The sequence below is a fragment of the Taeniopygia guttata genome, chromosome 19 (assembly GCF_048771995.1).
Source record: "Taeniopygia guttata chromosome 19, bTaeGut7.mat, whole genome shotgun sequence".
NCBI lineage: Eukaryota > Metazoa > Chordata > Aves > Passeriformes > Estrildidae > Taeniopygia > Taeniopygia guttata.
The window spans coordinates 7,870,643-7,894,750 of NC_133044.1; the positions used below are offsets into that span (position 1 = coordinate 7,870,643).

General features: G+C 47.7%; 1 protein-coding gene across 2 annotated transcripts in view; it reads left to right on the top strand.

The window, feature by feature from the left end:
- The window catches only part of CASTOR2 (cytosolic arginine sensor for mTORC1 subunit 2), a 126,338-nt gene extending 102,573 nt beyond the window's left edge, over positions 1 to 23,765 (top strand). The window contains exons 3-10 of one of the 2 annotated variants that reach the window (XR_012051473.1): positions 2,524 to 2,717; positions 3,500 to 3,632; positions 4,951 to 5,074; positions 5,635 to 5,745; positions 7,151 to 7,233; positions 9,221 to 9,315; positions 13,065 to 20,897; positions 20,954 to 23,765. Coding sequence is in view for 1 of the 2 variants with exons in the window: in XM_030288100.4 (XP_030143960.1) it covers positions 2,524 to 2,717; positions 3,500 to 3,632; positions 4,951 to 5,074; positions 5,635 to 5,745; positions 7,151 to 7,233; positions 9,221 to 9,315; positions 13,065 to 13,130 (806 nt within the window). In the remaining variant the exon portion in view is untranslated. Of the gene's footprint in view, positions 1 to 2,523; positions 2,718 to 3,499; positions 3,633 to 4,950; positions 5,075 to 5,634; positions 5,746 to 7,150; positions 7,234 to 9,220; positions 9,316 to 13,064 lie in introns of both variants that reach the window. The other variant, XM_030288100.4, reaches the window with a different exon arrangement.
- The last annotated feature ends 343 nt before the right edge of the window (positions 23,766 to 24,108 follow it).

Here is a 24,108-nt window from a genome sequence, read left to right on the forward strand (position 1 = left end):
GCCTGAGGATTCAGAGAGGGTGAGGTTAGGAATTCATTACACGGTGTCTGGGGCTGTACAGAAACAACTCCCAAAGGTCTCGTTGAAGGAGAAGGAAAGGATGGAGGAGCCAGGAGTGTGTGGACATGGAGCCATGCAGGCACTTGCCTGAAGTGCCAGAGTGCTGACTGCAAGAGCAGCAGTGCTGGGGGCTGTGCTTTCAGCCTCCTGGGTGTTGGAGTCCAGCACATCCCTCTGGCTGCCCTGGCTGTCCCCAGACCCTGGCAGGGGACTCAGAGACCTTAGCACAAAGTCAAAAACACCTTGTGGCTTCCATTTTAGCCCGTGGAAAAAACTGACAACTTTGTGTGAGGAATTACAAGCCACAAGGGTTTGAGTAGTGTGGTAGTTGAACTAACACAGGGTGAAAGAGTAGAGTTTTAGGATTTTGAAATAAAGGGTTCAGGGGGTCAAGATGGAGGGATTTGGGCATGTCCTGGCCTGCTTCTCCTTCTTCTTGTCCTCCATGTCTTGCTGTGATGGTGACACTTTTCTATTGGCTTAAGGTACAGACACACTGTCCAACATAAATGATAGATACTGGCACGTTATTGTAAACATAGTACACGTATTTTTTTAGTATAAAATGTGAACACCACCCTAGAGGGCAAACAGAATGCCATGGCCAACCTGCTAGACAGAGCTCAGCAGGTCAGAGAAAGAATGTTATAATAAGGGAAAATAAACAACCTGGAGAAGCTGATCCTACACATTCTGACTGCTTCTTTGGCTGGGAAACAAGAACTTTTAGAATCTTGGGATCATCCCAACACCCAGACCCCGAGACCTGGGCTGCATCTCACCTCTGAGCTGAGTGTGTGGGCCTCCCCTGGCACATCTGCTGTGTCCTTGCTGGCTGGATCTGCATCTGAGATCAGGTTCCTTACACCAAGTAGATTTAGCTGGGATTATGCATTTGTTAGTCTGGATCTGAACTGTTTGTTTCTATAATTTGCCAAACAAAAATCAAAAATTCCAGAGAATCCTAAAGTAGTGTATGTCTTCATTCCAGAGTCTGCATCTGGTTTTCTGGGCTGTTAATACATTAAGGGTTTTTTAAAACAGTTAATAATTTGTATTAGATGGTTTAGCTGCAGATTTTGAACTACTTAACCACAACAGATTAGAAGCAAGTGGAATGGGATTATTCTTAGTGTTTTCCATTTCCAAAGTAATTTGTATTACCTTAGTATGTTCTTACTTTGTAATCCCTAGTGTATGTGTTACACCATCCATCCCTTGCAGAGCTGTGTGGTTCTTCTGCTTTAGAGATGGAGGCAGGAGCCCACAGATGCACAGGGTGCCTGGTCTGCATCTTCAAAGACTAGGGATAGTGCCCAAGGTGCTCTGTCAGCCTCCATCTCCAGACCAGGAGTACAAAATTTGTATTTAGATAGAGTGGGAAAATGGAAACAAAAAAGGCCAGAACAGCTTGAGTAAAATGTTTGGAGAAATTGTATGATAGAGATTTAAGTCCAAGACTACTGTGCTGCTTTGAAAGTGAACCAGCTGGAGAATCCCCATAGAATTATCTTGAGAGAGATTTCAGGTTGGAGCTACAATTTAATAGAAAGATTGCAATAAATGCAATGATACACAGAAGACTGGCACAAAGAGTACAGCCTGGCACTCTGTTGGTCAGGGTGCTGAACACAGTCCTGACAGATGATTGTTGCAGTCAAAAGCCATGGTCCTGTGGAAGTTCTGTTCCTCTTCTGGATCCATCCAGTGATAGTGGTGATGTTGAGATTATATAGGCTCAGGTTCAGGCAGGAATGCTCAGTACCTCCCGCAGGGGGGAGTTTCACGGTGGAATGATGTAATAATGTGAGTCAGGATATTTTGGGGAGTTCCAGCCCCTATTCTGATGGTGCCCATTATGGCCCATTAGCAGAGATTCCCCCTTGAGGATGGATGTGACTGTGCTGGTGCTTCCCCAAAGGGAGTTATCACAGCTGTGTGAAGAAGAAACACTACCCTGCCTCCGAGGGTTTGCTTCTTCTGCCTTATCTAACACCCAGCTTGTAGCCTGGGGTGTCAGGTGTGGGATGGGCAGCTCCTGCAAGCGGCCTGTAATGAACAGTTTGTCAGGAATGATGTCCAGGGGAGTGGAATACAGAGTTTGTTTAGACCCCACACTGGCACTCTCCTTTTGTAACCACACAACCACCACTGGCTGTTTCCCCTTGGGAAGGTCAACAGAATTGTTCACTGGCATCCAAGTGAATTGCTGAGTCCCTGCAGTTCCCTGTGCTGTCCTTGATAATCTGTGTGAATGCTGCCATGGAAAGTGATGCCATCAGTACATGAAGGAGTGTCACAGTATGAACCTGTGGAGCAGCATGGGAAGCCCAGGAGGTTGGGATAAGGGGACTCATCTCACTCCTTGCACTGAGGTCCGTGCTAAGCACATAATGGCACATGGTGGACCTGGCTCTCTCTGCCTCTAAATCAAACCTCTGTCCTCCCCTTCTGTCTCTGCAGAGCTTCCTTCCTCGGAACACTTGAGCGTGGCCGATGCAACATGGCTTGCCCTCAACGTGGTGTCTGGTGGGGGTGGTTTCTCCAGCTCCCAGCCCATCGGAGTGACCAAAATTGCCAAGTCAGTCATAGCACCCCTAGCTGACCAAAACATCTCAGTGTTTATGCTCTCCACCTATCAGACGGACTTCATCCTGGTAAGAGGACATGAGGGGACCAGGCAGAGTTATTGCCACCAGAGGAAAGTTCAGCTGGGCAATTCTGGGAACAAGCTGTCTGGGCGTGGCAGAAGTACTAAAGTCTGCTTTCCCCAGAGCTCTGTTCCTTGTAGTTAGGCCCTCTGACATCTCAGGAGCTTTGGGATGAAGCATTTGTTGTCATGGGTTGTCTGGTGTCTAATGAGTGCTGAGCCCACACAACAGTCTCTCCTGAAATGGAGACACTGGTAGCACTTCCCACCATCACTCAGACATTGGTTTTCTGAAAGTTAGAGGAACATAGTGTCTGCTGTCAGGTTGGCTGGTGATGGCCAAGAGGCTCCAAAGTTTTTTGGTTATAGACAGCCAAACTGTCTGTTTCACACACACGTGTGTGTGCATGCACACAAGGCATAGCCTTATTTCCTGAGGAAACAAGACTGAAGAACAGGCAATTCTGAGCTGTTGCAGGAATGCTGGAAAAGAGGTGAACCATCTCCCACTTAGAAATCTCCAAATTCTTTTTACAGTCATGAAAGCACTCTGGTGCTTAATCCTACTGATACCCACAGTGATATCACCAAGTGTGCTTCTCTTAAGATACACCTAAATGGTAACCATCCACTGCCTCAACCAGGAGTCTTGTCCACTTTGCTGTGCACTAAAAGTGTGTCCCCTCCACTGCGGTGTTCTGTCATTTCTGGGGCATATCCAGATCATACCATAAAATATCCAGATAATACCATAATACCATCACCAAATAATCCTGTTGTCGCCTTCAGGTGCGTGAGCGAGACCTGCCCTTCGTGATGCACACGCTGGCTGCCGAGTTCACCATCCTCAGAGTAGTGAATGGGGAGACAGTGGCTGCCGATGACTTTGGGGTAACAAATGGATTTGTCAAACCAAAACTAGGTAAGGACCAGCACAGGCTCAGCTTGCCGGGCATTTGGTCTCCCTGACACATGGGGTGGAAGTTCTGCCTCCTAGCTTCCTTCAACATTTGGGTGAATATTTATCTTGTTGTAACATTATAATCTTACAAGCCTCACTGAGTGTAACCAAGGATTTGAGTAGGTTCTTAACTTTCTGAGCAGTGCTAGTAAGTTTGGCTGAATTTTGGCCTTCTAATGCTAGTTTTTCTAGAGAAGACATGCCTTTGGTAGGACAGAAGGTTAAAGTACAGTTCGTTGCAGTTACAAAAATAATGTTGTCTGTAGCCCGTATTTCCATGCTTCAACTTCAAAGGAAAATGGCTTCTCTAAAAGTTGTTTAAGTAATGCAGTGATGCACAGAGAAGATTGTTTTTCAACTTTCACACTTCAGTGCCAGTGAGGATCAAGGCCACAATGAGCCCAGGGCTGTACAGAACCTTAGGATGTTTGCAGGGGGCTAAAGAAGCAAGTATCAAGCCAAAGGGCACAATCAGGAAAAGGAAAAGCTTATGTACATATGCTTACCTACAGAGACATGTGTGTAATTTTTTGTCCATAACCAGACAAAGCAGGGATCAATTATTATGAAGTGCCACTCAGTTTCATCACTCAAGAGCTAGCAATCACCTTGTTTAAGAAAATGAGTCTTAAAGAAAAAAAAGCATCAAGAAAGGGCACAGTGAAATGCATATTGATAATGCACTAGTCCACAGTTCGCTGTGTTGCTCTATTGGTTGCATACCTAAATGCTGTGTTGCTCTCTTAGGTTGCATGCCTAAATGCTGGCTGCTTCTCAGCCACTGGCTGCAATCTGTTAGGCAAACTGCTGCTTGGCAGCTGGTTTTTAATTTTTCAAGATATTATGGCAAAATAGGCCCTTAGAAATGAGGGAGAACTGGATGGACTGCCAGCAACCACAGCCTTCCATAGCCCTGCCTTTTAATGGTGGAAGCCTGCTTTTTTTTGCCACTTTCCAGTTTCTCTTGGCCCTCCTTTAGCTTGCCCCTCATGTCATGTGGATGCACCCAATGGCCTGAAAGCCCCTCAGAGCAGAGAGCTGGGCAGGGAATGCAGATTAACACCACCTTAGGGAGACCAGCAGAGGAGCAGATTATCCACAGGCCCCTCATTCCCTGTCTGAGAGCCAGCAGGGCTTCAGCAACGAGGCACTGCCTTACAAATACTGTCAGCTTTCTCTGTAACCATTGCCAGGGCATGGATAACACGGCTGATGGGACAGAAGCTTGCTGCAGACGTGGCTTCATAGCTCTGTGTGTGTCTGTGTGTGTCTCTTTCAGTTCAGAGGCCTGTCATTCATCCTCTTTCCAGCCCAAGTAACATGTTCTGTGTCACCAGCCTGGATCCAGATACCCTTCCCACTGTTGCTACACTCCTCATGGATGTCATGTTTTACTCCAATGGGTAGGTCCTGCAGGGAGATGGGTTTCCAGGAGAGGTGTGCCCAATGTTTGGAGGCACAGATTGCTCCTCTGGCATGCCAGGGATCTGCTGTGGCCTTGTGCTGCTCCAGTGCTCTGCACGGAGGGAGGGAGGGAGGTTTCACAGGCTCAGGAGGGTTGTCCTGACAGGTGGAAGCCAAACAGGTGTTTGAGGGTGCCCAAAGGTATCTGCTGGCTTTGGAAAGCTGATCTTTTTCAGAGTGAGGGTGAGCATAGCCATGTGGTCAGTGTGCCAGAGCATGTTCAGCTGGCTGGATTGCTGCCCCTTGGTGCCTCCTGGCCCACAGCTTCTTGTGAGGGGACCTCAAGGCAGGGATGGAGAGTTTTGTCAGTTGTGGGGGCTGGATAGTTTTTCACCTGCAAAATAAATTAAAATCAAATCAGTATAATACAACAGAACTCAGTTTCAATTCCCTAAGTCAATGTAAGAACATTTCTGGTTTCACGGACTATATCTGCTTTAAAACCCCTTTTTTGTGGTCTTCTAGCCACAGTTAATGTAGTTCTCTTCTGTTTCTTCAGAGTAAAAGACTCAGTGGTGGGCAACGAAGACTCGGGACACATTCGCTTTTTTTCCTTTTCTCTCATTGAGGGTTACATCTCCCTGGTCATGGATGTCCAGACACAGCAGAGGTGAGCTTTGCTCTTGGAGTAACTTGGACCTTAAAAAAAAAAAGGGCTGTTCTTAAAGGAGCAGGAAGCAGCTTAGACTCCTCCCTGTTAATTATTTGGATTGTCTTGTAGGGGTATCATGGGCATGTCACTTTACTGAGTAAAATCTGGCATTTTAGTTCCAGTGTCTAAATTTTGGACTGGTCTGTCCAAGCCCTCAGTGAAATCACAAATCAATGTGATGTAGGGTTAGCTCACTTTCAAAAGAGGAATACTGGAGCAAAGTGATTTTTGCACTTTTATTCTGTTGCTCATTAGCTGTGCTTGTAAGAGCAAAACTAAAAGAAAAACCTAGTGTAGGTGTTTGAAGTTTTCCTTGGTTGGAGAAGGATAAAAGCCAATATCAGGGTGGGGATGTCAGTGATGCTGTCCTCCTGCTTTGCCTTTACACATGGATGGGCTTGGTTCAGAGTCTTGTTATGATGAAAATGTCCCAGGCCATCAGTGTGCAGTGGGAGCCCATGACTTGTTTGTCTAGCAAGGAAGGAGCCAGCTGGTGAGCAGTCAGCCTCTCTGTGTGTGTGTCTGTGCTTCTGCAGCTGTGCAGCACGGGAGGCTCTGAGGTCTGGGGGCCAGAGGGATGATCAGATCTATTAGATAGATCTAATACTCAGCAGTATTAGATTTGCTTTTGACATACAGAGCAGTTTGGGTTTGGTTCTTGGGGGGGAATCCCCTGCTCCAGGGACTTGTTTTTCAAAGTAATAAATTGCCCTCCTGAAAGTTTCTTTGACCTTATTGGAGTAAACCTTTGTCTGTCTTAAGAGGAGCCAGAGGGCTGGAGCTTCAGCCTGGGGGGTGAGAAATGTGGGGAGCCAATTCTTCTCTCTCACAGGCTGCCTGCTTCACTTGGGCAACTCTCTTAGCCTCGAGAGAGGCTTCCCCTTACTGAGAACTAGAGACCTCTGCAGTGGTCCCAGGCACCTCCCAGGCTGGGATGGAAAAAAGCACTGGTGGTGCTCAGACACAAAAGCAGTGGTTACTGTTCACATTCCTGAGAGCAGGCGTGGAAACACATTCCATCCCTAGCTGTTCCCAAATGCAGCTCAAATCAAACCTTCACAGTTTCATTTGCAAAGCTGGGACACAGCCTGTTGCTTATAAATTTTTTCCTGTGCCTCTCTGGGTACCTGTGCCCACCTCCAGGAGAGGCTGATCTGCCATAGGATACCTGGAGGATCAGGCAGGTGCATCTGCCCCACCTGCCTTGAGTTTTCCCAGTTTGCCCAAGCTATTGCCCCATTCTTTTTGGCTTCAAACATCTCAAGGATGCAGGAAGAGCAGATCCCCCACAGGCAGAATCTGACACACTGCTGTGTTTTAATTGCTATGTTTGGTGTTCCTTTTTTTTTTTTTTTTTTTACAGATTTCCTAATAATTTGTTGTTTACAAGTGCATCTGGTGAGCTCTGGAAGATGGTGCGGATCGGTGGGCAGCCTCTTGGCTTTGGTGAGTAACATTTGGAGGATCAGTTGGTGTGCAGGCAGGCAGGCAGTCACCTCAGGGCCTTCAAGGAGTGTGGAAAAATCCATCTGAGGCTGATGCTTTTTAAGAGCCAGCAGCTTAACATGACTTTGTGAGCTGAGATTTTCAAATAGAAGCCTCACTCCTATTAAGTTTGACTCTGAATATACTCCTGGAAGTGCTCAACAGTTCAGCTACATTGATTTCCTCTGCTGGACTTTGGGTTTGGTTAAAGAGAAAAACTGGACTAAAAGGTGGCATGGGAATTGATTGTAGATTGCTGAAATCAGTGGTTAAAAAGCAGTGTCATACCCCAGTGCAGTGCTTGAGTAATTCTGTGATTCTAGTGGACTTTTTATAGATTTATGGCAGTCCAAGTGGAGGTCTTGTTCACAGATGTGTTTCACATCTAGTCCTGCACATGTTTTCTCTACTCAAAAGAATATTGGTCCTAAGTAGCACAGAGCAAATGCTTCATTGTATGCAGGAGTATTCTTGTTATTTCTGTGTCCCCTGGAATTTTAAGGGTTTGATCTGAATAATGCAACAGAGGCCTGATCTTCAGGAAATGCAGTGGCTCCTTCCTGTGGGCTCTGAACCAGTTATAAAATAAAAGCTTCAAGGACATTTTTGAAAAACATTGGGGTAATTTTTGTATTTAATTGCAACTTCTACACCAGCCATCAAAAGTAGCAAGAAGGAAGTTTTCATTTTACTTTCTCTTTATACATCTTTGAGGAAAATATGTAGAAATAGCATGATATGTCATTGATAGCACATCAGGACATTGCACAGGCCCCTAAATATTTGTTAATTTAAAATCAAGTTCAAATGTCGAATTTGAATCAATAAAACTCCAGGTTTCATCTGAAAACAGTGATCTGCAACAAACAAGACAGATGAACCATTTAAATTTCATTTAAAGCTCAGAAGGCCAAGCAGATAGCCCAGATGGCTGCATCCAAAGGAGCATGGTCAGCAGGTTGAAGGAGGGATTCTGCTTTTCTTTATGTGTCCCCAACATAAGAACATGGAACTGTTGGAGCAGGTCCAGAGGGGGCCATGAAGTCGATGGGAGGACTGGAGCACCTCCCCTATGCAGACAGGCTGAGAGAGCTGGGGCTGCTCAGCCTGGAGAAGAGAAGGTTGGGTGGAAACCTCCCAGCACCTCCAGGGCCTGAAGGGGCTCTGGGGAAGCCAGAGAGGGACTTTGCATCTGGAACTGGAGTGACAGGACAAGGGGGAATGGGCACCAAGTAAAAGAGGGGAAATTCAGGTCAGGTATTAGGAAGAAATTCTTCCCTGTGAGGTGGTGAGACTCTGGCACAGGTATCCCAGGGAGGCTGTGGATGTCCCAACCTGGCAGTGTTCAAAGCTGGGTTGGATGAGGCTTTGAGCAGCCTGCTCCAGTGGGAGGTGTCCCTCCCATGGCATTGGGGTTGGGATTAGAGGATCTTTAAGGCCCACTTCAATTCTTTAACAATCTATGACTATTCTGTGGTGAAATTGGTGTGAAATCCTGTTTCTGGGGCTATGGTGGGCTGCAGCCTAGGAACCATGTGTCCAGGCTGACTAATGGGTCAGTATCTCCTCTTTCAGAGTTGCAGGGCCAAATGTTCAGTAATAGAGAAAAATGGATGTTAAGGATAAATGGGGCTGAGCTTTTGCTTTCTTGTTGAACATTGTTCAGCACCTTTCTCTGGACCTCTGAGTCATTCCAGTTCTGATTGTTTTGTGCCTCTAGAGAATGTGCATTTCTCTGTAGCAAAAAGAAGGTAATAACACTAAATGTTCAGTGTGTTGTTGTGGTCCAAATGCTAGATTCTGTGAGAAAGAATATGTTTTATTGCAGAGATTCCTTCTGATTGGAGTTTGTGAAGACAAACTTCTCCATATGTAGACATGAAACTGGTGAGCTCTGAGACTTTTGCAAGCCCCTCCAGACCATGTTTTATTTTTTATCTCCCCACAGATGAATGTGGAATTGTCGCTCAGATTTCTGAGCCTTTGGCTGCAGCCGACATCCCAGCCTACTACATCAGTACTTTTAAGTTTGATCACGCCTTGGTGAGTATGAACACAGCTTCTTTGGAGTAGGGGAAACCTCCTCCTGAGGAGAAATCATTATGAGAATGTCACTTCTCATCTGGATAGCTCGTTGGAGTGCTCTTGCTCCAGTGTACCCACCAAACTCCTGCCTTCAGCCTCCTGGCTGTCACTGCCCTGGGTGAGGCTCCTGAACCAAGCCTGGCCCTACCCAAGGCAAAGCTGTGTTAGTGAGTGTTGTTCTCAGTCTTTAACTGCAGTGATGGACACTTCACAACCTTCTTCCCCTGCATCTGTATCTTCTATTAGAAACAGCCACAAACTCTTCCATTTGCTTCCAAAAATAGTTGCAGGCTCCAGGCTCACAGGACAGTGCTGTGACAACCCACCCTTAGGGGGAAGGTGCTTCTTTAGGTGCTTCCTTCCCCTTAGGGGTGGGTCCCCACAGGTGCCTTTGTGTGTTGGGAACTTTTTGGACAGCAGCAGACCCTGCCTTCATCTCTTGGTGTCTGTATTGTCCTAATCTTTGCTTTCTGAGACCCATCTATTATCTCTACTGTCCCTGCATCTTCCTGGTTTCTGATAAACAAGCAGTAATTGCCAGCACAGCAGGAAAAGGTGATTTTGAAGGAGATAAAGTTGTTCCCATGCTTGTTCTCATGAGTGCCCATAAGCAGCTGCAACACAGTCATCAACACGAGAGTCTTGCCATCCTTGGAGAGATCTCTCTTTTTTTCTTATATTGATGGATATTTTACTTTCTAGGCCTACCTCTATTCTTCCTTTGCAAAGAAGACACCCTCAAAAATGAGGGATTTCTCTAGAGAAGGGAAATACAATGCCTGTAGCCACAAATGGGATGGCATTTGCCTTGGAACCCATTTTCCTGATCCTGAAGGAGGGAGTCAGCTGCTTTACACTATTTTTTTTTCTTAAATGGGCCCTTTATTGCATTATACATCTCTTTCCATCACTTGCAAATTCACTATTCAGGTCCTGCCTTTGACCTGTAAAAGCTCTAGTGAGATCAAAGCAGGTTTTGGGGTTTTATAATTACTTTGTTTTTTCACAGTTGGTGTGAACCATTCACAGCTGATAGGTCATGTGTGTAAAGAGTAAAAGTAAATATTATTTCAGATAGCAAAGGTCAGAGTGTTATATATGTTTGTCTTATATTTTTTAATATTAACTGTGCTGATAAGATAAGCTAATAAAACACCATTTAAAAATCAATACTGTTAGCTTTGCCACGCATTTCTGCCCATTGTGTGGCCCCAGGTGTGCACTTTTTGTGCAGAGCACAGGGTGCAGAGTGCTTCTACATGTCAAGCCATATCTGGAGAGCTCAGCCCTATCAGCTAAAATAGATATGTAGCCGAAAACTTACACCACACAATTGCTCTGCAGGCAGCTCCACCTTCTCAGAGTGCCTCATGCTGCTGCCTCCAGGCCCACAGATCCTGTACCAGCAGCTGGCAGGGTGTTAGGGGGGGCCATGCAGCTCTGCAGGTCTTCCTTACTCAAAGCACTGTTTCAGTGTTTTTCTTTGCTGCTTACTGTTTTTTTAATGTATGGTTTTAAAAGCCTTTTCACCTGGACAGTGCTGTTCTAGTTGTCCAACCTTTGGAAGGTGCATTTTTTGCCTGACTTTGCTCTGGTTGTGCTGGCTGGGCTGGATGTTTGTTGGCTCTTAGGGTGGTTTTGTTGGCCAAGACCCTAACCTAGATTTTGTCATGTTTTCCCTAACTTTGCTACCCAGATACCTCTACTTCTAGTGACATTTCTCAAGGACAAAGTGTATGTTGAACCCTTCCTCTAAATTCTCCCTTTCTTTAATTAAGGTAGTTCTTTGCCTGTCGTCAACAATTTAGAGTACTAAAAAAGTGTTGTTCCCTTTGATCTGATCTTTTTTCCTCCTGCACATCTCAAGGTGGTTTTTGTTACTTAATTGTTATTTGAGCTGGGTGTAATACTCATGTCTTCCTGCCGTGCTGCAGCTGCAGATGTTTGCCCTGGTAATCAGGACTTGTGTTTGAGATGAAATCCCTTTGGGAGATGATGTTGAGATGGGAACCCCCGGGTGTCTGTTGTGTCCCCTGGGTGGTGCAGGGTCAGGCTGGAGAGAGTCTCGGTTACCAGCTCCCTCTAGAGAGAGCAAGGAGGCAGAGTTGCCTTTCCTGGTACTCTGCTCTTGCTGCCTCAAGTTCACGGGTGTCTTGCTCTCTTTGACCAGCATTTTGCTTCTGAAGAGGCTGGAGCTGTAATGGGATATAATTTGGAGCTGTCTGGGATGTAATTTGGAGCTCTGCCTTCACGCTCAGTGCTCTGCACACTGCCTGAGCAGTGAGCACAGTGCAGCTGCCTTGGGACAGGGCTCATTTCCACGGGGCAGGACTCCTCTGCTGGTGGCAAACCAGGATGGGTCCTACAAATCCAAACTGTTTGCACATCTGTCCTGGAGAAAACCCTACCAAACATTAGTGGGGTGATTGCTAGAATTTCTGTGCTGTTAAGGGGGTCAGGCATTTTGCAGGGAATGAAGGAGCACTGTGTTTGCTGGAGGAGATGGGTCTGTGCAGGTCACAGCCAGCTGGCCAGAGGAGAAGAGTCAAACAGCTTCTTGCACTGCAGTGTTCAGTGTACTGGGAGAAATGATGAAGGGGAGGCAGTGGAGAGTCCTGGCTCAAAGTCCTGTTCCCTATGGTGGAGATGTCCTGGGGTTTTCCTTCTAAACCAGAAGAGTTTGCTGTATACTTGTTTTAAGATTATTTTCTTCCTTTCCAAATGACTTCTGTTCACACATCATCAGAGTTGACTTCTGTTATTCCATCTTCCTATTGGAAAATTGAACATTTTCCTTGTTATTTCTCATGGGCTTTTTCCTCAGTTTTGTTAAAAGCCTCACAGAAAGGCACAACCAGTTGTATTTCCACTGTCTGAGCTCTTGAGAGTGTCCAGTGAATTCAGGTATTGTACTCTTGGCCTTGAATACCTTGTAGAAGAGACAGTTCCTTCTTCAGTTTACTTGCTATGAATTATATTGGCTTCTTGCAGAAACTTGCAGATAATTTATTTTTCCCTCAGTCCTCTTTCCATTTTTCAAGATCTGCCAGTGTCTTGGAGTTTATGTAGAGTTCAGACACACTTTTTCTGCCAGATGTAACTTTACTTTTGATGTTCTTTTCTGCCAGTGACAGTCACTCTGAGATTTTTTTGCATCTTCTGTTACAAGAGGTTTTTCTTGCAGTAAGCATGAAAAAAACACCATGAATAACACAGACTTCTATGGTTAAATCTCCTCACAAGGCTGGATGAGAAAGCACCACAAACAGACTGGTAGCTCTCCTGTCACCCACCAGGGCCTTCCCACCCACACTTAGAGGTCCCAAACCTTCTCTGAGAACCCCATGGAGCCCTTGGGCAGCCCATAAACCCATCAGCACAGGCAGCTGGAGTGAGCTCCTGGCAAGCAAGTGCTTCACCAGCAAAAGCAAGGGAAAGGAGGGGACAGGAAAAGCAGAGAGAAAGAGAAACCCCAAAATAATTGGCTTCCCACCAGCATCCAGCACACAGCAGCAAACCCTCTGCATCCCACTTACAGCCTTTGCTCTGGGGGTCCCATGGGTGAACAGGGGTGTCCTTGTCCCTGGAGCCTTTTCTCAGTGAACTTCAGGTGTAAAAAACAGCAAAGTGTCTGCCTTTGTCTCCTGCCTCTCCTTCCCTTGTCACCCCTTCTGCTGAACATGACCTTTCTTTTTGTTTTCTTGCAGGTACCTGAAGAAAATATAAATGGCGTGGTCAATGCACTCCAAGTCAGTCAAGCTGAAAAGCATTAGAAATCTTCTGAGCTGGTTCCAGATGCTTTTTATTATTCTAATAATAATAATAATTATTATTATTATTCTTTTTTTCTCACAGTATTTCTTGAAAAATCTGATTACAGAGAGTGACATGAAAAGAGACTGTGGAAAGTTGAGCAGAAACAGCTCCAATAAGCCTTTGTTTTAATTATTATTATTATTATTGTTATTATTATTATTGTTATTTTATTAAATTTATGAATGAGGGGTAGGAGGAAAGGGAGTTTGTATGGTTTCCTGATGTTCAGCTCCAGGTGAAGTGAAGCCTGGCTGTGCTCAGTGTGGAAGGAGCTGCCTGGGGACACCCAGGGACACCCAGCAGGGATGGCCCTGGCACAGGCTGCTGAGCCCTGAAAGCCAGAAACCAAGTGAAATATGGAATTAAACGGAAAAGACGTCGCATAGTTCTGCCTTGTCTCCTTGCATCAGACTGCCTGAGGACTGTCCATCATTGCCTGTGCTGAGATAGGATGCAAAGGGTTCTGGTTCTCCTGACAGAACAATTTGGTGTTGGAAAAGAGAAAAATACCCACTTGACTGACATTTCCCCTTTCTCTCTCCCTGCAGTGAAAGCCTGGCTGCTCTGAGAAATCCTGGGCAGGGGGAGCTCAGCTCTGGCCAGCTCCTGGCAGGTGGTGTCTCCCAGATTGTGTCTGCATTGAAACTTGGCCACTTTTGGTCAGTTTTTTCCAGTTTCTCCCTCACTGCTCCAAATATTCTCCTGCCATATCCCCTGCTCCAGGACAGTGCTGTCCCTTATCCCACATCAGAGCCTTCCCCCAGCCCGTGTTCCTCAGGGCCTCTTATCTCCTGTCCCCTCAGGCTTTTCCCCTGCAGTGTGCACACATGGGGAAATCAAGGATTGCCCGGGGTCCCTGGGCTGCTGCTCCTGCACATCCCAGGCCCCTTGGCCACAGCCACAGCTCTTGGCTGCCTCTGCCAGGGCCAGGAGGGTGCCTGAGTCTCGTGGGGAGCCTCCTGCAGTTTCTCATCACACAGGTGGGAATTGCTGCTGACTGGGGAAGGTAGAATGCTGCTGAAAACGCCTCAAACCTGCTAGCACCTGGTCCTGTCCCAGGGAGATGATGGGGCTTTTCCCCTGGGGGAGCAGTAGGCTGTTTTCTCCTGGCCTGTACCACAGCTGGGGGCCAGCAGGAGCCTGGCATCAAGGCCCATAGTGGCACCTGTGTCAGGGGGTGCCTGTGGCTGCTGCCAGCTCTGTGGAGGACAGCAGAGACCAGTGCTGGAGAGCAGAGTTAGCCAAGGTGTGGGTGCCAGCAGTCTGCCCCAAGTGTGACCATGCAGCAAGGGCTGGTGAGAGGAGAAACTGCCTGCAGAGAACCTTGCTTTGCTGATTACCAGCCCCAGCTTATCTTGCATTTCTTAACTTCTTCCACTTCAGGCTTGACATAAAGAATTTGCAGATCTTGCCATTTTCCTGAGGGCTTTCCAGTTGTGCTTCAGAGACAGCCTTTGGCAGGGTTTTCCTGAGGCTGTGCCACATGCAGCTGTGAGCCAGGGTTCTGCACTAATCTGCAGGCAGGAAGCAAACACCTGGGATCATGCCATGGGCATGGTTTTTACTGGTGTGTAGGACAAGCAAACACACACACAGCCAGTTGATTAGTTCTGCCTTCACAGTACAGTTGGGCCAAGCAGTTGTGGTTTCTCAGAAACTGGATTCCAACTGAGTTTCAAATCTGATTTTTCACCAGTGGGATGTTTTGTGGCATCTAGACAAGGAGTCAGAGCATCCATGGGAAAAAGCATGGATGTCTTTCCTTGGTTGGCCCTACTGGAGCTGAAGCATCCCTGCTGAGGAACACTGAGGCAGACGTTCAGTGCTTTACCAAACAGGATGTTCTGCTGTTCCTTTGCATGGCTTTTCAGACTTGTCCCATGATATGTTTATATTCACTCCAGATTTCTGGACTAAGGGTTTATTCTCAATGTGGCATCTGGATGTTTGGTGTCCTGGCACAAGGACCAGGCACAGGCTGCACAGTGCAGTGCTGACAGCACCTGGAGATGTTTGTGGCTCTGCCCAGAGCTGGGCTGCAGTGGCAGCAAGGCCAGTGGCAGTTTTCACCCCAGGCATTGCCAGGGGGTTACTCCTGGGCATGGCAGGTTGGCAGCGTGGTTTGGAGGAGGGGGATGCTGAGTTGCTGCCCAGCTGCTGAGTTGAGCCTGAGTTTGTGCTGTGTGCATGGATGGTGCCACCATGCCAGAGTCATCAGGACAGGTCTTCCTTCTGCTCTGGGGTTTTGTCAGCCTTTGGGAAATGCCAGTTTTGGCAGCAGAGAGTACCGAGTGTTGCTTTGCATGTGCCAGTGCTGCTTCCAAAGGACTTCAGCATGGATAGGAAGGAATTAACTTGAAATAATCCACAACTTCACTGAGCCTTAAATGAAAAAAAAAAAAAAAAGTTTAATTTTCTAACATTTTACTCAGGCTATTTTAGACACTGATTTTTGTAATTTTTTTTTTTTTTTCCCAAGGGAATCGGCCTTATATTTGTGCAATCTGTAGAAAGCTCTGTGTATTTCAAACCTTCCAAAGGAAGGTTGATGTCCCAGCATGGGAAAGTTGGCCTGAAAAATTCACAGAATGTAAAATGCTATTGAGGCACTCTGATGCTGCCACCATCCTTGGCTTCACCTTTTTATTTCCTTTTATCTTTTTGTCCTGACATCCAGGAAAACTGTTTCAGACAACTTAATGATTTCCCTTTAGTATCCCCTTCATATTTTTTTCCGGTGGGAACTGAGATACTCCAAATGTGACCATAATTGGTGGAACCTTGTCCCTGCACCAGCCTCAAGTCAGGATCAGTGCAAGTTTGCACAGTGCTGTGCATGTGAGACCTACACTGCAGGAAGGGCTCTGTAGGGGCTTCATTAAATATATTCATAGTAATAATAATACCACCACACTATTACACCACAGTGCTCAGTGAACCCAAAGTGGGGAAGGCTCATAAAGCTGCTCCACAGCTCCCACTCTCTCAGCACCCAGCCTCTCTCTCCTCCCCTTGCACAAAAATTCAAACTGCAAAATGCAGAAGTGTTTCCAGCCCTGCAGAAAGGGGCAGGCAGGGGAGGAGTGCATGGCCTTCATGCATTCTCTTTCTTTCTCCAAGGCCTTTATTTTCTTAGAAGCCTCGACCTTTCCAAGTTGTGTTATTAAATAGGGTTTGGTCTTTCTCCCTCAACCCAATTAGAATTTGACTACAAATTCCTTTCTACTGAGCAAGTGTGTGCATATATATACATCTTAAGTGTGTCCATAGAAATCCACAGTGTGTCTCTATTGCACACCTGTAAATACCCATTTAAATACCTGTACATGGTGTGGGCACTCAAGCAATATAGGGTCAGACACATGCACAGTGTATGTGTGTGTACTCTGGGCACACACCCTTCTGTGTGCATCTCTGTAGTGAGTACACACTATGTATACACACATTTAGTCATCAATGTAATGTATACACACATTTAATCACCATCTATTTTTCATTAAAATAATGGGCAATATGAGTAATAGTCCCACTTTTGCTTTTTTGTTTAGTGAAGAGCAGCAGTGAAGTTGACCTGAAGCAAAGCTGGGGCTCCTCTGCTTGCTGGGAGCAGCATTGGATTTCCCTTCCTGCTTCAGAGAAGTCTGTTCCTCTCCAGTTTGGTGTCTCAAGCACAGAGCCTGTAGGAACTCCACTCCTTTTTCTCTCTGTATGTTTTAGTTGCTACCCTAAATTGCCTCAGCCTGTAAGTAGGGCTGCTCTGTTTGCACCTGGCTGGGGGTTTGCAGTGGGGCCCCAGCTCCTGCAGGCACAGAGCACTGCCTGCCTCCCCCAGGCAAGGCAGGAGCTGCTCCAGGTCTCCAGCTGCTGGAAAACCTGGTCCCTGGTGGCTGGTTCCTGGTGGCTGGTCCCTGGTGGCTTCCCCAGCATCTCTGCACGAGCCTGGGGCAGGTGTAGAAGATTTCCAGGTGGATCTGTCTGCCCCATGGCTGGTGCAGGGCTCTGGTATCTGTTGGGGAATTCATATTTGTTGGCCCTCGAGGAGCTGAAATCAGTGGGTTATTTTTAAATAGGTGGAAGTGGTGCAGGGTGTTTTCCTGTTAAAAGCAGAAGAGGCTGCTTGAAGCCAGGCACTGGAAGTGGGTGGTCTTTGCATCTCACCACTGGAGATTTCTGCTGACCAGGAGTGCTGTTAGGGCCCCTGTAGGGAAACATTCTGTTTTCCTATTTCAGTTGCACTTCACCAAAGGTGGGGGGGTGAGGGGTGCTGCCTTGCCACTGATCTTCTGGCACTTTGAAGCTGATTTTTCAGGCTGCCCCCCCCAGTACACCTTTGCACAGGTTTGTGCAGCTTTTGGTTTCTTTCCAGGCATTGTTTGGAGTTTCTGCAGTGCTGTGCTATAGGTGGCATGTATCAGCCTCTCACATGGGGAGGCCCTAATGGAAATACCTGGTTTGGCTGCAGCACCTGCAGTGGGGGACATAAGTATTAAGACTCGCCTAATGACAATGCTGTTTATAAAGCACACTCATCATCCTGCTGCTCTGAAATGTGTTTTTAACTCCAGGTTCTCTGTTAGCATTCCCAGGGCACAGGCTGATGGTCAGAGATTAATCAGTCCTCCTCTCTCACAAAAACCTTGTTGGTGTCAGGTCCTGCTTTGGGCTGGCACATGACACTGAGCAGGGATTTGCTTTTTAAGATGTGCCATGGAGATTTGGGTGTGGGGACTTCTGAGTTTTGCTGGGAGGTCCTGATGGCTCCAGCCAATCAAAGCATCCAAGAGAAGTGTATCTGGTTTTATTTTTCTGAAGCATGATGTTTTGTCCTGCCAGCACTGGGAGGAACTAAGGGAGTGTGTGGCAGAGGAGCTTGCAGCGTAGCTCCCTGAGCACCCAGGTGTTTCCCTGGTGCTCTTGGTGCTTTGAGGAATGTGTAGACCCCTGAGAGAGGCAAGGCAGGAGCAGCTCTGCTCAGATCTCTGCCATTGCACTGCATTTGCAGGATTTGCTGCCTTCAGGGATGAGCTACTGACACATTCCCCCACCGGCTGCCCCACAAGTCTCACAGTGTGTCTGTGAGATGAGGGCTGAGCAGTCTGACTCTGACATCCTGTGAAGGTTGGGAAGCTGTCTGGGACATAAAAGGCTGAATTGCATGTGCTTGATCAGAGCCTGCCTCTGAGAAGCAGTTTTCTGTCTTTTTTTCTCAGCTTTTCTGTACAAAGCTTGAATTCTTTTTCTTACAAAGGGGCCCCATCCCTGCTGTGAGCTGATGTTGCTGTGACTGCCTGGCTGCAGATGGGCCAGGGGGTCAGCCCAGGCTCCTCTATTCCAGAAGGCATCTAGGTCTGACTTGGCATTGTCCCACACATCCACACTATGGCCATGCAGGGTCTGCAGAGATCCCTCTTAGTGACAGGCAGGGGAAGAACAGGGATAGGTGGAGTGCTGAGGGATGCAAAAGAATTCAAATGTTGATTTTTAGTTGTGCACATATGGAGATATCAAAGTTCTGCTTGTTGTTGTGAACACCAAAGTATTTTCCTTCTCCTTTTTGACTGAAAGGGATCATCCCACCCTGCCCAGCCTCCATGCCTCAGCCTGAGCATATTTAGAATATCTCCTGGTGCTCAGCCTCTCTGCTGGGGAAGGCTCCCAAAAATCACCTTGTGTTTTGATGTGATGATGGTATTGGGTACTGTGGCCAGAGGGGTTCCTCCCATCCTCGTGGTTTTCCCCATCCATATACCCACACAGCTGTTCAAGAGCATCAGGTCGTCCAAACTCCTTAATTTTGAGGTCAGCAACGTGAATTGGAGTTGTTGGGTCCTGCACTGGTACACTCACTGTTCACTGAGCACAAGTGTTCCTGTCAGCACTGGATAATTGGTATTTTCTGTTAATGAAAAGGGAGAAATTCTTTGTTTGGCCTCAGGCTGAGCATTGCTGCTCATTCCTGAAAGAAGGTGTCCCCCAGCAACATTCCATTGAGGACAAGAAGTCATTTTCTGATGAGGATTTCTTCTCCCTCTGTTGCTTTGACTGTTGTGGACATCTCCAGTAAGCAGCTTAAGGTATCTCACTTACCTGTTTCAGTCCTGCCTGCAAACATTGGATTGGATTAAACTTTTATTATCTGCAGGAGAGTAAACCAAATAATCCTTTGCCAAATAGTATTTACACATTGTAGCATGTGCTGGGGTGTATTTACATTGGCTGAAACGTGCAAACCTGCCTCCAGATTTCCATACCTTCTCCCCATGAGTGCATCTGTCTGTCTATCTGTACTCTTCCATATGTCAGGGGCCAGCAAAATCCCTCAGGAATCCTGGCAGCACTGACTGGTGTGGAAACCAGCAAGGCTGTGGGACCTTCCCAGGCTCCCTGGAAGGGGAACACTGACTGTGAGGATAATCTTGTGTTACTCTGCTGTCCTTGGCCTCCTTTGTTTAATCCTTACGAAGCACAGCTGGGCTGAACTATCAGCTCCAGTTAGCAAAGGTGAAGGAGAGAAAGGGGTTCTGCAGTGTGAGACGTGCACTGGATGCTGATCAGCAAATCCTGGCTGCAGCAGTAACAGCCTCTGCAGATGCTCTGGTGAGCACAGAGCAATGCACAGCCCCTGTTATATGAAGGAGGAATGGATGAATTATGAGTCAAAGTACATTCTCATTTTAGAGTATGAATTTTAGGGTTCTGTACCTCTTTGGAACATGCATAAGCCAAGATCCTTTCTTGGTCTCTCTAGACAGCACTGGTCATTTCAGGTTCAAAGCCTGGGAATGAATTAACAAATAACCTTGTTACTGCAGATGACATGGAATAGCTTCCCCCTGCTCTGCAGTTCTCTTGCAGCCATCCCCGTGCTTCTGCCTGCTCTGAGTTTGCAGAGGGCCTGGCCACAGGGAACACAAAGCCCTGGCACATCCTCCCAGCTGGGAGTGCCCAAATTTTTCAGCCAAGGTGAAGGGATGGCAGCCACACAGCTCCTCCCTGCCTGCACAGCTCAGCACTGTCCCAGCTGTGTGCAGCAGGACAGTTGCAAAGCAGCTGTTTAATGCCCTGGGCTCCCTTGGGGTTTTGTTTTCATCCATTTTTACCTTTCTGCAAATATCTGTAAATGAACTGTGGGTGGATTTTGGAGCAGACATGGGCAGAGATGCCCATCAGGCAGGATTGAAATTTTGAAATATGTTTGAGAGCAGAGCAGGAGCATGTCATTCCCCCTGTGTCCAGCTCTGTCCTCTGCCTGTACCACAGGGGAGCTGACCAGGGGCCATGTCCCTCTCTAGGCAGACCCAGTGGTTTTACTGGGGTCCTCCCAACCCTAGAAGATTATGCCAAAACCAGGGCTCCTTTCATCCTTCATTTTGCAGGGGTGGCTGCTTCTTCCCTCCCCGTGTGGCTGTGGCAGGGGCAGTGTCTGAAGATGCCACAGGAGGCTGCAGTTTAGAGTCCCCTGCTCTGGCTGGCTTTCTGCTTCTATTTCAGCATCCTGAGGATTTAAAGCAGCTTTCTGCAGTTACAGTAATAAGCTTGAGGATTCCTACTCGCTCATTTGTTACCTGAGAACCATTTTACAGGTCCCCAGTTCCCTGGTCCTTGTGGGAATGCTGCTTGAAGCACCCACTTGCCTGCTGGCTGCTGTGAGCATTACTGCTCCTTTGGGCCCCAAAAGAGGAGTTCAGCCCCATTTGCCAGCTGAAAGGCTGAGACAGCCCCAGGCTCAGGCTAGCAGGATGCTGCTCTGGGCCAGGTCACAGGGGAGAGACAGCCGCAGTAAACAGAGCTCCTCATCCTCTGTGTCCCTGCTGCCTGCACAGAGCCATTCCCATCAGCTGGAAGGGAATGCAAAGGGAATTTCCCTTAGCAGCAGTCTCCTCCACAGATTTGTAGCAAAAGCAGGAGTGTTTCCCATGTGGGACACTGAAAGAAGGAGTCTGGGGTTGCTGTACATAGAGTAAAAGAAAAAAAAATCTGCAGTCTTTGTTGCAGCTGTTTCTTGCAGTTATTTCTAATGGCAGCCTTGGATGGGGCTGAATTTCTGAGATCACTGAAATTACCTAAAGAGCTGGTGGTGCTCTTACAGCTGTGGGACATTGCCTTTAGGCAGGAGCAACTGCACAGAGAGCAGGACCTGGGCATGGGATGTTCCCCTGCAGCAGTACATACAGACAGACAGACAGACAGACAGACAGGCTATTGACCCAGGCTGCTCTTGAAGAAAGTTTTAACATTTCCTTCCTGGGAGCAAACCTCTGGTTTTGTGTGTTAGTTGGCTGGTGCTGATGCAGGAGGTTCAGAGTACAAAGAAGGTGGCTTTGCAGGAGGAGGAGCACCCCATTTCTCCTTCACCCATCAGGAACTGTCTGGTCTAGCTCAGTGACCTCAGCCATTTCTTTAGTGATATCATGGAATTAAACACGAGTCATGCCCTCGTTCTCCCCCAAACCCCACCCACCCAGGTCCCTGCCAGTCCCATGTGCCAGTGCTTCCATCCTCGAGGTTTTTATTTGTTCTCCAATTTCAAACTGCTCCACTGATACCATGGCAGATCAGCATTCCAGGGCAGTCTCTTCTAGGTTCTTCTGGCTGTGCTGGATCCAGGTCTGCCCCTACCTCTCACCAGAATTCTCCTGGCTGCTAAAAATAATCCCACCAATCCAATGATTGTTGATAATAGTGTGAGAACTGCATCCAAGTGCCATTAGTGCTCAGGTTAATGCCTGGAAATGCACAGGGTAGTGCCTCTTTCCAGCCCAGGACGAGGGTGTCACAGCCAGCAGGGTTGTGTCCCCTGTCCCTGCTGGGCATTGTCATCCCTCCTGTGTGTGTGGGCTCCAGGCTTACTTTGGGGCTTATGAGACATGGAGCTGAGGAGCAGGCTGTTCATTTTAGCACAGTGGCTGCCACATTTTCTGCCAGTGCATCTCCTCCTCCACACTGCCTCTGCAGCAGCTGGGGGTGGCAGTGACAGAGAGGGGACACTGTCCTGCCGACCCAAGCACTAGGACAACCATGGCTCTTGGGCAGGCAGAAGAGGCTGCCAGGCAGTAACTCATAGTAGGATGCAGCTTCAGCAGCTCTGTTCCAGCCTTTGGAAGAGCCTGTCCCATTCCCTCACCGTTGCCTCCTTACATAACCCATTCTCCCTTTGTTTCCATTACAATTAGAGGGCAGGTGATCACCTCCATTTGTGATGCCAGCAGCTCCTACAGCTGCTGGGATTTGGGGTTTGGTGCCCCTGTGCCTAGGGAACACCTGCAGCCCCACCTTGCAGTGCCCTGCCTGGCTCCTGCAGTTTGGGCACCACGGGGCAGGCAGCAGGGTTAGTTCTGAGGGAAGGGTTAGTTCTGAGGGAAGGGTTAGTTCTGAGGGAAGGGTTAGTTCTGAGGGAGAGCTGCACACAGGGAGAAGGAGGAGCCTCGCTCTCCTCATCGGTGCTTAGGGCAGATTTTTGGTTTGGTTCCTCTGGCTGAGCTGCAGGGAGCCACCAACCCTGCAGGGTCCCACAGGAGGGGCAGAGCCCCACTGCACTGCTCCCGTGCAGGGCTGGCTAACAGGGGCTGGCACAGAGCCACTTTATTACTGCCTCAAGTGGCCTGAACAAGTCTGAGCATGTATCTCCTCTCCTTTGTAGGGACCCCAAATTCCCTCCAGATACCTACACAACACGAACCCAAATTTCTAGAACTGCCAAGAGATCAGAGATGCTCCTGGTGCAGAAGTTGCCCAGCTTGGATCAGGGTCTGTCTCTCATCCCTGGCTGCTTAGAACAGCTGTGCTGGGCAGCCTGAGGAGGAAACACAGATCTTTAGACTTTTTTATTTAATAAGTTATTTAAGTATCATGCTCTCTAAGTAAAATACCACTTTTGGCCTCAGACAAAACAGGCTGAAGTGGGGCTGGGAACCCCAAACTCTAGCAACCTCTCCTCCCTGCTCACCTCTCAGAAACCCCATGCAGCCTTTCACTGGGGAGGGTGGAAAAAAAAGTATATTTATTTCCTTTGAATTACCAGATCTGACGTAAACAGACAGGGTGGGGGAATCCTGCCCATGCAGGGGCCTTTGGCACAGCTCCTGCTCTGGGCTGCAGCCAGGGAAAGCTGCTGGCACCTGCCCTGTGAGCAGTGCCCAGGGGCTCAGTGGGGCTCAGTGGGGCCCGGCCCTGCAGGTGTGGGTGGGCAGTTCCTGCAAGCTTGGGGGTACAAAGCACAGGGGAGCCTGACTGCAGCAGCTGCCTTCATCACCTCTGCACAAGGGGGATTTTACACCACCAGGCACAGGGAGTGGTGGCAGCAGCTTGGGATCATGCACTGGACATTGTGTGGCGTGGAGAAGTGGCTGCTTTGCTTTCCCAGCAAGTGCACACGCTGCTATTCTTTGCTGGTCTGATGCTGAAAAGCTGAGATTTATGTACTGTATGAAAAAACAAAACAGAAAGAAAAAATCCTAATGTTCCAAAATAAATGACAGTATATTTTGTACTTTGTAAAGTAATTAAACTGAAAAAGAAAAAAAAGTGGAACTTATGCTGTCTGCTTTTGTACTGATCAAACTGATGAAAATAAAGCAGAGCTTGGCACTGTCTGCAAGATGTAACTTATTTATTTCACCTACAGCCATGTTAGGTGTCACTCACACACACACAGAGTTTAGGAAGGGCACCAGACATCCCTAAGTCTTTCTGGTGGCCAGGTCCTGTCTCTGGGTGTACTGTACCCCTAAAAATGAAACCCACCACCATCTCCATCCTCCAGCTGTTCTCTGGAAGCCACCAAACCTGCCCTATCCTCTTCTTTGCAAATAAGAGGTCAGTGAGATGCTGCTGGTGTATTTGCCAGATGCAGTTTTACCTGCTCACTGCAGAGTGCCCAGGAGTCTGGGCAGCCCCCCAGAGATGCTGGCAGGACACCCCCAGAGCCGTGCACCC